Raw genomic sequence first — 13,620 nt, 5'->3', positions numbered from 1 at the left:
GGGACTGAAAAAAAAAAGTGAGTTATGTAAAACCTTTAACCAGTAGAGGTATGTAAAATAGCTGTGCAATTATAAAGAATGGAAAGCTGGTACAAAGTAAATTCTCAGCTATTTTAGCAGAAAGTCAATAGATAATGTCTAAAGTTAAAAAATCAAGAAGTAATAGCAGGGAAGCGGACTTGGCCCAGTGGTTAGGGCATCCGTCTACCACATGGGAGGTCCGCGGTTCAAACCACGGCCTCCTTGACCTGTGTAGAACTGGCCCACGAGCAGTGCTGATGCGCACAAGGAGTGGCATGCCATGCAGGGGTGTCCCCCGCATAGGGAGCCCCATGTGCAAGGAGTGAGCCCAGCGCAAAAGAAAGTGCAGCCTGCCCAACATGAAAGAAAGTGCAGCCTGCCCAAGAATGGTGCTGCACACATGGAGAGCTGACACAAGATGACGCAACAAAAAGAAACACAGATTCTCGTGCCACTGACAACAACAGAAGTGGACAAAGAAGAACACGCAGCAAATAGACACACAGAACAGACAACTGGGGCAGGGGAAGGGGAGAGAAATAAATAAATCTTCAAAAAAAAAAGAAGTAATAGCATAAGCATATTATTTGTAGATTTGGAGGTAACCACAGAAAACTAAATACAGAAACGGTTGAAAATATTCCCTTTGAAGAGAAGGATGGAAGTAGAGGAGCTCAGATTGGGGATGTGTTGTTTCTCATTATAAGCCTTTTTGTACTAAAAATCATGTCCATATATTACTTCAATGAAAGTTCCTTTTTTTCCCTCTTTTGTTCTGTTCTTAGTTTACTAGCTTTCTAGTAATTAGCTTCTTAACAAGTTTAGTTCTATTACCTATTCCAAACCTACCACTTAATTCTATTTTCCACTCCACACCCTCACCCATTGCCTCCCTTCTTTATAAGCCCCACTCATGTTACTTATCTTTTTCCCCCTTACATATGAACACCTGCAAGCTATGTACACACAGCTTCCCTCCAAATGCACTTACTTGCCTTTCTCTTGAACATCCTTTTCTCTGTTTTGGCCTAAAGTGGCTGTTACCCTATTTTCTTCTCTTCTGTATTTAAGGTCTAGAATAAATTCTGCCTCTTTTAAGTCCTGTGTTTGGTTTCCACTCAGCCAGAAATGATTACTCTTTCTTCTGTACCCACCTAGCACTATTTCACTGTTTGGCACTTCTCACACTCCACAATACCTTATAACAAGTCATGTAAATACCTGCTGCCTTTCTTTCCTGCTTGTGAGTTTTATAGTTCAGGAATTTGCATACACATATCTAGTGCAATACCTTGCACATATCAATTAAAAAGTTTGCTCCAATTGATTTTCAAGGGCATTAAGTACACACAATGAGGAATGAATAGTCTCTTCATCAAACGGTGCTGAGAAACATGGATATCCACATTCAAAAGAATGAAGATGGACACATACCTTATACCATATATAAAAACTAACTCAAAATGGATCAAGGTCCCAAATATAAGAACTAATGCCATAAAATTCTTAGAAGATACCATAAGGGCAAATCTTTATGATCTAGGATTTGGCATTGGATTCTTAGATATGTCCCCAAAAGCCTGAGCAATAAAACAGAAAAAAATAGAAAAACTGGATTTCATCAAAATTAAAATTTATGCATATCAAAGGGTACTTTAAAAAAGTAAAAAGTCTACTTACAGAATGAGAAAAAAGGGTTGAAAAAATATATTTGAAAGGGGCTTAATATCCAGAATATATAAAGAACTCTTACAACTCAGCAAAAAAAAAAAAAAAAAAAAAAAATTCAGTTAAAAAATGGGCAAATCGGTTGAGCCCTGAATCTCAGCAAGAGGTGCAGCAACTACTCTCCAGTTAATTGGACTCACCCAGGACAACTAACAAAAGGATAATGATGGACAATACCTATCCCAAGAATCAGAGAGTATCTACATCTGCAAGCAAGACAGTTCCATCTATGTACCCCATAGGATCTGGGCCCCTTCTCAATAAGGGGCAGAGAGGGCATCTCCATCCCCAAATCCTCAAGATTAGGAAATGAATGGATCTGAGGGGAGAAATGCAACTATGGACTTAGGTAGACTTATAATTATTCTAGCAAAAGTACTTGTATCATTAATATAAAGGTGGTGGCCACTGGGGGTTCTGGGGAGGGGGAGAGGGAAGAGTAGGTATAAAATGGGGTTCTCTGGGGACATTGGAATATTCCTGCATGGCATTGCAGTGACAGATGCAGGCCATTGTACATTTTTGTTCAAAGCTATAGGTTGTGTGGTACAAAGTGTCAGCTATAAGTAAACTATAGTCCATGGTTAGTAGCAGTGCTTCAGTATGTGTTAATTGATTACAGCAAATGCACTGCGCTAATGAAAGATATATTGTTAATGGGGGAAATGTGGGAGGGAGAAGGGGAGGGGTGTATGAGAATCTCCCATAATTTTTAAATTTTATCTTTTTTCCCCTATGTTTTTTATATAACATTTATATAAAGTGTTTTTAAAAATAAAAATAAAATAACTAAAAAAATAGGCAAAGGACTTAAAAGAGATGTTCCCTACTAGGATATACAGGTGGCCAATAAGCACATGAAACGATGCTCAGCATCCTTAGCCATTAAGAAAACATTAGAACTACCACTTCATACCCACAGAGATGGCTATTATTTTTAAAAATGGAAAATAAGAGTTAGGATGGAAAGTAATTGGAATTCCAGGACATTGTTGGTGGGAATATAAAATGGTGTAACCGCTATGAAAACAGTATGGCGGTTCCTCAAAAAATTAAATATAGAATTACCATATGAGTCAACAATTCCATTCCTTGGCATATATGCAAAGAAATTGAAATCAGAGGCTCAAACAGATACTTGTACATGAATGTTCATAGCAGCATTATTTAGCCAAAAGATAGATGAATGACTAGACAGAAAATGTACATCACACAATGATATGGCTATAATAGTAATGAAGCTTTGAGATATGTTGCAACATGGATGAACCTTGAAATCATCATGCTAAATGAAATAAATAAGGTACATAAGGACATATGCCTGATCATTTCACCTACAGGAATGTAGAGATGAAAATTATATCAGAGGTTACCAGGACATGGGGGGCGGGGGAGGAGAGGGAATTGTTTCTTGATGGTTATAGAGTACAAAAAGGAAAAAAAAGCTAAACACTGTAACTGTAATTGAGGATTTTTGTTGCTTCATAAGGTATCAAAAATCGTGCAATGAATGACCCAGCACATTAAAGTGAAGACCACTTGTCTTTTTATTTTGGTGCCTATTAATAGTTCTGCTTATCAGCAAAACCATGATGTATAAAATATTTTGTTCTTTCACAATTTTAGTGCCTCTTCCCTAAGTTCCAGTTCCCTACATTTTGTCCCAGGTTATGAGGACTAAAATCTATAAACTAATACCCATGAATAGATGTTACCTCATATATTCTTTTTATAGAAGTGGTTGCATTAGGAAAAGTAGCTTGGAGAGGAAAATTTCTTACCCAAGGGAGCAAAGAGTAGGGAGTTCCAGGCCTCTGGACTGTTGTTTGAGATTAAGAAGGGATTCTGGGATCCTCAGATCATGCCATGTAACTCTTATGATTTAAAGCATATTGAGACAGTGTGAAACACTTTCCACATGTTAGAACACATACATTTGAACTCATCATTATGAAGTGTTACATATCTACCTATAGAAGTATGAGTGACTATTAACTCCTGGTCTGTGCTCGTTATTCTCATTTCCCAGATTGTCTTTTCACATATACTTATTCACCTCTCTTTCTTTTTATCATTGCTACCTAAGTCTGGATTGTAATGTATATCCACAGAAAAGGGCACTATAATTTTATTTTTCCTTTACTTCAGGGAATTCTACAGTAAAACAGTCTCGATACAGAATCATCATCCAAGAAGCAGCCAATGGAGGCCAAGAATGCCCAGATACCTTATTTGAAGAGAGAGAATGTGAAGATGTTACATTCTGCCCCATATATCGGTAATAAGTTACCTTTTTGAATGATTATCAGACATGCATATAAATCATGACTGGCTTTATTTCATATAATATATGGCTGTTTAGTGAGAAATGGAGATAGTGTTGTATATCCTCAAATAGCTCAATGTTTCTGCTGCTTACCTGTAATATATTTGGAAGGAGAAAAGAATACAGAAATCTAATTAACAGAAAACAAGCAGGCAAACAAACCAAAAAAAAATATGCTCTAATTTTAAATTTGTTGCCTGACTTCTGCCACCCAGGCACTCTTTAGGATCCAGGGTCCAACGAGATTCAGGATGAGATCTTTACCTCATTATTTATGTCCATCTATATATCTATCTATCTGTCTTATCTATCTGTAATTCATCATTCTATTTTTCTTGTCCTTAAGTCTTTAATCAAAAACCAAGACTAAATCTGTGTTCTTCCTAATTGATTATTTAAATTCAAAAATAGTTTTGGTTTTCAAATTATATACACATTTTAGGAAATCATCTAGTTAGAAAGATCATTTAATTTATGAGTAAAATGCTTTTAATAAATTAGTAACTTTTAACCTATGTATGTTCCCTATATGTTCCCCTTTATTTATTTATAAAAACAATAACTGAAATTTGAGTGTTTACTTAAAAGCCTTCAATCTTTTAAGCATTTGATAGTTTTAAATTTGACTTAAAATACATATGGTTTAGATTCAATCATTGTTGAATTTTAATGATTTGTGAAAATAACCCATGATCTTAAAAATCATATAGTTAGCACACTTAAAAAAACCTTTAATGGGGAGTGGGTGTAGCTCAGTGGTTGAGACCTGCTTCCCATGCACAAGATCCCGGGTTCAATCACTGGGACCTAACTCCCCAAAAAAATGCCTTTAAGAAAAAACGCCTAGTATCCATCTAATTATTTGAAAAACTTTTTCTTAAGACTGTTAAATTCAAGGGGTAATTTATTCAGGGAAATACAGTTCTTTTTTTTTTTTTTTCTTTAAGGACTCTTTTCACATTACATAAAGCATAGGGTGTCATTGAAGATGCCTAATTACTAATGATTTTGTCTTCCTGTACTCTTGTTGTTCTTATCTGATGAGCAATTTGAGTAAGATACAAATACATATTGGGAACATACCTAGACTTGGCCAGTTTGTCCTCAGTAACCTCAGGGACTCATGAGAACCATGTCAACATTCATCCTTTTGTGCCAGGTATAAACACTGAAACTTCTGACCCCACAAAAGAGCTCTCAAGGAAAGTATCCAACTGACATAATTTAGCCAAATCAAATATTAGACATCTTTATGAACCCAGGACTATTATAATCAGTAAATATGCTAGAAACTATTAGTGGGCTCTTCCATTCTATTGCCCACTGTCTTTACTGTTTCTTGTTATATTTCACTTTAGCCACTCATCTTTGAACTAGTTTCCATCATTGACCTCCTGCTATTTCTCCAAGGAATCAGTTCCACTCTATGTGATTTGGTTCATGGTATCATTTCTCCTGCTGGGTAGTTTACAATGTATCCAAATTATCAGCACAGTTCTCTGCTCAGGAGTAAAATGTCCCAGATTATTGAGCAATATGTTCCATTTTAGGTTTTGCTTTACCCTATAGGTATGTTAGGGAGGCAGGTATTATAAGAAACAAGTTAGGTGAGCCTTTATGACTGGTTATCTTCTCTTTTACTCCATTAAGTTCACATATTCATAAGCTTACCAAATTAAAACGGAGTCAAAATATTTATATAATTTTTCCTGTGCATTGAGCATTTCTCAACACATTGCATTAGTAAGGGGAGGGCATCATGGTTGCTTGATGTCTTTATAAAATTGGCAATATAGGGAAGTGAATTTGGCTCAACTGATAGAGCATCCACCTACCACATAGGATGTCCAGGGTTCAAACCCAGGGCCTCCTGACCTGTGTGGTGAGCTGGCCCATGCGCAGTGCTGATGCTTGCAAGGAGTGCTTTGCCACACAGGGGTGTCCCCCATGTAGGGGGGCCCCACATGCAAAGAGTGCACCCCTAAGGAGAGCCACCCTGTGCAAAAAAAGCACAGCCTGCCCAGGAGTGGCACTGCACACACAGAGAGCTGACGCAGCAAGATGATGCAACAAAAAGAGACACAGATTCCTGGTGCCACTGACAAGAGTGTATGTAGACAAAGAAGAACACACAACAAGGGACACAGAGCAGAGAATGGGGAGAGGGGAGGAGAGAGAAATAAATGAAAAATAAATCTTTAAAAAAAATTGGCAATATGGTGTAGCCAAGAGTCCTTGACTGAATGTCCAAGGACTTAGGACCAACCACTGACCTCATCTGTGCAATCTTGGACACATCATTTAACCTCTCTGAGTCTAGCTGTATCATCCAAAAGCTGGGAATTTAAACAAGAGTCCTTTCACTGTATGCCACAAGCTAAACCAGACTGAATTAATTGGCCTCATTTTCATCTAGAAAACCTATGTAAACTCAACTTCAGTGATCTTACTCAAAGAATTATGGTAGTTGAAAACTTGGACTAAAATCCCTTACCATTTTGTTGTCTGAAGGGTATAATTTTATAGAAATATTGTGTTTCAGATTTGTGCCATATGAGCCTACGCATGTACAAAGTAAATTTTCAACTGTTTAAAATTAAGGGTGATTTCTTTAAACATGACAGTTTTTCTATTTAGCTATTTCCTGATTTCTCCCAATTGCTCATTTAATATCAATATGGATCCACTCGAATGAAGTCAGCGGCATTTTCACTTTGTGTTTTTGCTTCATTTTTTTGAAGTGGCATCTCTTTTCAGTGATAATGGCTTGTAATGGAAACATAAAAATATAGTAAGTGAAAGAGCAGAATCTGTAGTTACTATTCAGATGTGGGTTTCTGCATCATTGTGAAAAGCTAAATTTAAGGGCACAAGTGACACGGGACAGAAATAGATTGGTTGGCCTGTTAGAGGAGAAGTATTGTAAATCTAGAAAGCTTTCTTAGAAACTCTTTCCTCTGAGAAATAGAAATCTTGGTGTTTTATCATGGGCAGGTCCCTTCCCGTTCCCTAAGAACTATCAGATGAGCAAGGTCCCTGTGGCCCCTACTTCCTCGTATTTTATAACCTATTGAGATGTTTGAGTTACTTCAAAGTTCTAGGAATTTCTTTATAAAAAAATTGAAACAGATCAAGTGTAAAGGTTTGGTCCCCAAACTTCTCAGATGTTCAAACCTTGCTTTTTAATGCTCCAATGGGACATAGGGATTCTCTCTCTCTTCGCTTTTATTGATATTTTTAACCAATTATAAGTTTATGAAGAGCTCAGTCTTCTCAATTTGATCCCTGCTTGCAATGCTTTTTATTATCACATTGCTATATGGACCAAGGTTTAAAATGTCAACATTTTTAGAAATGGAATCATTGTATTAGCCAACGAATCAAAGGCAAAGTGTAATGATTATTGTTATCCCTAGTGATTGCCAGAGCTTGATTTTATGACACTGGCTTCATATACATTTTCATTGAATTACTATCTTTATGGTTATTTTTATTTCAAATGCATCTATTTCAAGTATTTCCTTTGTATACCTGTCATGGTGGAATTTCCAGCCCACTGTTCTTTGTAATCACAGGTGGAAGCCCCAGAAATGGAGCCCTTGTGTCTTAGTGCCAGAATCTGTAAGACAGGGAATAATGGGAAACAGTGAAGCCTGTGGAAAGGGGTTGCAAACAAGAGGTAAGGGGATTATAAAACATCTTTTCTATTCAAGTGTAATTTGAAATTATATTACTCGCATACTTGCTTATTTTCACATTTGAAAAAGCTCTGATATTATTGAATTGGGCTATTAATTGAATGAGTTAAAAAATTAGAGCAATTAGAGTATTTAAAGGCTAAAATAATGCAGGCAAAATACCAATCTTCAATCATAACATACCCTAATGCTAATGTTGCAAATGCAAGTTATATATTAGTCAAGTAGAATATGTCAGGATTGGACTCAATATTATACATTGTAATTTTTAAGTGCTAATTAAATATTTGTTGAATGAATGAAAGGAGAACTGAATGAATGGACTAATCTTAACAGTCATTAAACATAATTGTTGTATATGTACTTTCTATATGTGCTATATATATTAGTTATAGATGACAGCCATTAAAACTTCTCTAAGAAATAGCTGGGTATGAGTAGAAGTGGGTTTTATTATCAGTGCCTGAAAGGTGAGGCAGATCTTGTTGAGAATCTGTAATCAAATTTCCAACATGAATCTATGAAAAGCACTCTGAAAAGCACAGAGTGTTATCAAACTGACCACTTTTCTGTTCCATTCACAATCCAGATGCCAGAGATATAAGACTTGCTCTAAAGTGCTCTGTTCTTAAATTATGACCACTTTGTTAGCTAAAGTGATGTATGTGATGTATGTAGAAAAATTAAAACTGGTAGGCATAATTATTACACTGGTTTTATAGTTAGTGTTCTTCTAAAAGGCATATTTAAATTTGAGTTTCTCTTCCTCTTGCATAGGGAATAATTTGGAAATGATTCTCTCTCAAAACATTTAGAGATATGAAATAGATTGACCAGATAGTTTGATATAGGATTGCTATAAGGCTATCAAGTGCCTGCATGTAAATTAAAAGAAGGGACTCCTTCCTTAATATATTTTAGTCCCATATGTCAGTAAATTGCTATAATAATATGATCTCATTATTACAAGATTTTTGCCTATTTTCTGTTGGAAAATTGTTACAAAATACACACCTTCTATGTAAACGCAGACCCTTTAAAAATGATACCTTTGTGCAGAGCACAATTCAACTTGACATGGTGACCTGGACTTTGATACTCTATGATACTAGAGTATAATAAAGTTGTTTTTCAAAGGTCTTATTACAAAACCATTTTGTAAATTCACAGAGAAGCTGCTCCTAAATTATGTAAAATCATATCACATAAAAGGCAACTTATTATTGCCTTATTTTCTCTTTTCTAAATGGATTCTACTTTGGTTTCAAATTAAATGGATTTCCAATAAGAACACTAGGCAAGTGACCTCCTTGTTTTTGGCACCAATATTAGAGAAATTCTATTGTTTAGCTTGTGGTCAGTTTGCACTTTTAAAGTAGTAGGATGGGTTTTCAAATTTAAAATAGTGGAGGAAAGACATTTCTACCCCAGTCTTTTTTCTAAAATTACTTCTGAACCATCAAGGGAAACAAAAAACAGTAATACAAAATCAATTTCCAATGCATTGTCCTTCAAGCAACAAGGAGCACAAGCAGCTCACCTACAAATAAAGCAGGAGTCATCTGTAAACTCAGTCACAGTGCGTGAATTTAGAAAGTGAATGGAGATATGGTAAATTTCTTTGCCTAGCAGGATGACATATAAATGTTGGCAGGGATGAAAGTACAGAGGTTAGAGAGAAACAAAGTGCTTTGGCCTAGAGCACTCCAGAGATCGCCTTGCTCTGCAGAAGGAAATATGCAGTTGGAGGGGAGAGGGCAGGAGAGTGCACTCTCACCTCTGGGTATGTACTGTGAGTGGTTGGCAGGAGTTAAAAACAGGAGCTTTTGAATAAAGAACAATGAGCTCCCCCCCCCCCCCCCCCCCCGCCCCAACAACATTCAGCTCCTCTTCCTCCACCTGCACACCAGGCTCTTACCCCTTCCTTTCCTTACAGCAGCCTGCATGTGCATTCTCTGTGGATACAGAACCAGAGAGGTTCTGGACGTTGGGACAACAGCTATAGAGGAGGAGGGAGATGAAGGGCTAGACCAAAATCAGCAGGATCAAAGTCTGAATAAGGAATTATGAGATACTCAATTTTCTCTCTCCACCCAGCTCCCACATGCTGACAGTTCTTCTTTCCCAAGTCTGACCCCACACAGGAGACTGGACCTTTTTTTCCTCTGGAGAAATTGATTTACTAATAATGACATTTAGGAGTCAACAAATATAAAAATTGTCTGACATCTGATAGTCTCTCAGTGTTGCCCCCTCAGGCCAGCCTTCCCCTATGCACATGCACAGCAAGCCACTTTTTAGTCCCCCATTATGAAATTAAGTCGACAGTAGTGAACCACTAGGTATTTGAGGAAAACCTCCAACATGAAAGATCGAGTGCAAGTGAAATGAGAGAAGGGAAAAAATTAGCCAGTAACCGTAACAGTTTGATATTGTTTATAAATTCCCTAAATAGATATTGGATTATGTTTGCAAACTGGTTTGTTCCTCTGGGCATATTAGATTATATTGGATTCAGAGGTTTCACTTTTACTTGATTAAATTATGGTTAAGGCTTTCATTGGGCTACATCAGTAGGACATTGATTGCCCGCCCCCTTGGTGGGCATAGATGCACAGAGAAACCACACTGCAGAGAAGGGAGGCTGTAGTTTTGATCCTGGAGCCTGGGAAGTAAACACATAGAGAAGCAGATTTGTGAGGCAGGAGGGACACAGCAGAGGCCCTGGGAAGAGAGATGAGCCATTTGGCTGATAATCTACAGTTGGCCTTGTGGAGTGAGCAGAGCAGCTGAACCCAGAGAGAAACAAGCCCTGGGAAGAGAGGAACCCAGGAAGCCTGAGCCATTGCAGACGTCAACACGTGGCAACAGACTTTGGTGAGGGAAGTAACTTATGCTTTATGGCCTGGTAACTGTAAACTTGTACCCCAAATAAATACCCTTTTATAAAAGCCAACAGATTTCTGGTATTTTGCATCAGCACCCCATTGGCTGACTAATACGATAATTACGAAAGTTCTACATCAAGCTAGTAAGAATTGAAGAAAATGAAGAGGAGAACAAAAGAAATAATATAAGAAAAGTTCCCATTATAGAAGATTGTAAGTTTCAAAATGATTGAAAAAGACCCAGATCATGGGTCACCCTTGTGAAATTTCAGAGCACATGGAATAAAGGCATGGTCTTAAAACCTTCCAGAGTAAATAGATAGCACATATCCTATACAAAGGATTTGAATATCATTGGACTTCTCAACAGCAACATAATTGCAAAGAAGGAAGTAGAGCAAGCCTTCCAAATTTTGAATGAGAATGATTTTCAAACTAGTAGTTGATACCAAATTATCATTCAAGTATTAGGATAAAATGAAAATGGGGTAGTGGATGTAGCTCAGTTGTTGAGTGCCTGCTTCCCACATACAAGGTGCTGGGTTCAATCCCTGGTACCTCCTAAAAAACAAACAAAAAATCCAACTATGGTTTAGACATGCAAGCGGTCTTTGCTTATGAGTTTATTTCTAGTTTACCCTGACACTGAGGGCTGGCCTTTGTGGTAATAGCTTTGGGTGTGGAACCTTTAATGTGATTCTCTGTATTGGGCAGGCTTCAGATACTTTTCTTCCTCTGCATTATGAAGCCATGAAATTGGAAACTTGGGATCTCCAAGATTTGATAGACTCTCAGAAGGAAAGTTGCTTTCCTTTCCTGCCCTTGCTGGATCCTATGCTGTCTCTGTTGTGAGCTTTGTGGATTTCTTTCTTGTGTGACAGCTCAGCAATTCATTTAGAAGATATATTTTTTATTCAGTGGTTTTCTCTTTTACATTGTAAAGGGTCTTTTAGAATTTCTTAGCCATTATATTGTGGGAAACAGTAGACCTTGTTTTAATACATAGAGTTAGTTTTCTGACCTGCTTCCCTAGTTTACAGTAAGAATGAATTTATGCAGTACTCTTCAAATTTAAAAAGAAGGAAAGAAAGAAGAAGAGCAGATAGAATTATGGCTGTGGGTACAGACCTGTACCATCTCCATTGTTGGGAATTGTCCAGTACTTCAAGAAGAGCCAGATATCCTCTCTGTCCAGCTTCTTGTGCTTAATTTGAATAAAGAAGGAAAGAGGGATGGGGGCTCAGCTTTTATGGAAAATGAAAGTATGCGAGAAAGAAATGTGACTAGCTTACCATACTTTGAAGAAACTAACCTTACAAGAATGAAACTTTAAAATTGGAAAAAAAAATCACAGCCATAGGAGGGAAATAGATTTGTCTTTGGACAATTCTTATTTTGCTGTCCACAGAGTGTACATCAAACGTGGTTTATGGACTTTCCAGTATTTTCCTTTTGGCCAGTACTTTCTTCTCTTTCTTAAGTTTGTGAGTATACATACCATCAATAGAAAGACTCAAAATCTGTGGTATTAGAATGGATACAGAACAGGTATTGGCAATCAAATTTGTTTTGCCTAAGATATCCTTGATCTAGGTATTGGAAATCAAATTTGTTTTGCCTAAGATATCCTTGATCTCCTTGAGTTCCTGTATTCTTTCTAGGTTTGTTTTCATAGAACATTGTTTTGTTTTGTTTTGTTTTGCTTTGTTTTGTTTTTTGTGGACCAAAGGAGGCAGAAACCCTATTAAATCTTTTTGTTCTTCCTTAAGTGTTTTTGTTGTTGTTGTTTGTTTGTTTATTTTTGGTCCCAATTAGAGACATAGTCTATCTACATAATAGTTTCAATGGATGGAGTACATGTATTTTCTTTGCATTTAATGGATCACCCATAAAAGGAGCTTTTCCAGAAAATGTAGGGCAAAATAAAATTCAGTATCAAAACAAATTGAGTTACCTTTATTTTTTAAAAGGAGGTAGATGTGTTAGAAATAGAGAGAATGAAGTTAAGGAATATAGGGTGGTTTAAACCTTAATAGTACAGCTAATACTCAAAAATGACAATTCATATGAAATATGTTTTTCGGGATATGTCTTCCATTTAGCCAGGTATGGTTCATTCACAAAATACTTCAGTATTTAATTTCTTTCTAAGATTTTTAATGTGTAAATTGAATCTTTAGGAATTAATTTATATATGTTTTTCAAAATGTTTCTTATATAAAACTACATACACATTTAAAGACAAGTAAATATCATTACACGAGCTGAATTTAGAGGTCATCTCTCTTATTTTAAATCAGAATATACTAGTTTTCTGACTGAAAATAGTCCTTCTCTTATTAAGTTTGTCTTCAGGGAGAGAAGGTTAGAGATTAAGATGTTAACCCACTAGGAGCTCATCATCCAACTTTTATCTAAAATAAACACACACAAATACAGCAAAAATGCACATTTTGAAATAAAGACGAGATACTATGGCCTGTTAATAAAATGTCAAAATAGCCAGTCAGTTATTATATTCTCGTTCTGATGCCAAGTATCTTTGTATTTTAGGAGGTGAACAGGATATGTCTGGATGATTGGACTTTTTATTCTCCAGACGGAAGCACTCCTAGTCCCTTGTACTTGCATAGGTATATTCGCTGTTGCATTAATTGACAGATCATAAATGAGTCACTTCAGCAGATTCAGGAAGTAAAACAAACTGAAATATATAGGTTTTAACTATGATTGAACAATGGCCAAAGCCAAGGGTAATCACAGCCGTTTATTTTTATTTATTTTTATTTTTTAAGTAAATTTTATTTCAAATTCAAAAATAGCACACAAAAGGCAGCTTAGCAAATGATGGAAGTATTACTTTAAAAAGTTCTGTCTGGGCACATTTATCTCATTTAATCCTAAAAACAAACTCAAATTGGTTAAATGACTTGACCAAGGTCTCCTTGTCAATGAAGAA

General features: G+C 36.5%; 1 protein-coding gene across 2 annotated transcripts in view; it reads left to right on the top strand.

Moving 5' to 3' along the window:
• Nucleotides 1-13,620, top strand: part of THSD7B (thrombospondin type 1 domain containing 7B) — an 882,043-nt gene that overhangs the window by 538,731 nt on the left and 329,692 nt on the right. For both annotated transcript variants that reach the window (XM_058301029.1, XM_071216471.1), the window contains 2 exons: nt 3,898-4,027; nt 7,651-7,754. In XM_058301029.1, the coding sequence (XP_058157012.1) occupies nt 3,898-4,027; nt 7,651-7,754 (234 nt within the window). The remainder of the gene's footprint in view (nt 1-3,897; nt 4,028-7,650; nt 7,755-13,620) is intronic.

The sequence above is a fragment of the Dasypus novemcinctus genome, chromosome 7 (genome assembly GCF_030445035.2).
Source record: "Dasypus novemcinctus isolate mDasNov1 chromosome 7, mDasNov1.1.hap2, whole genome shotgun sequence".
Classification (NCBI taxonomy): domain Eukaryota; kingdom Metazoa; phylum Chordata; class Mammalia; order Cingulata; family Dasypodidae; genus Dasypus; species Dasypus novemcinctus.
This window is presented reverse-complemented; position numbering and strand designations above follow the sequence as displayed.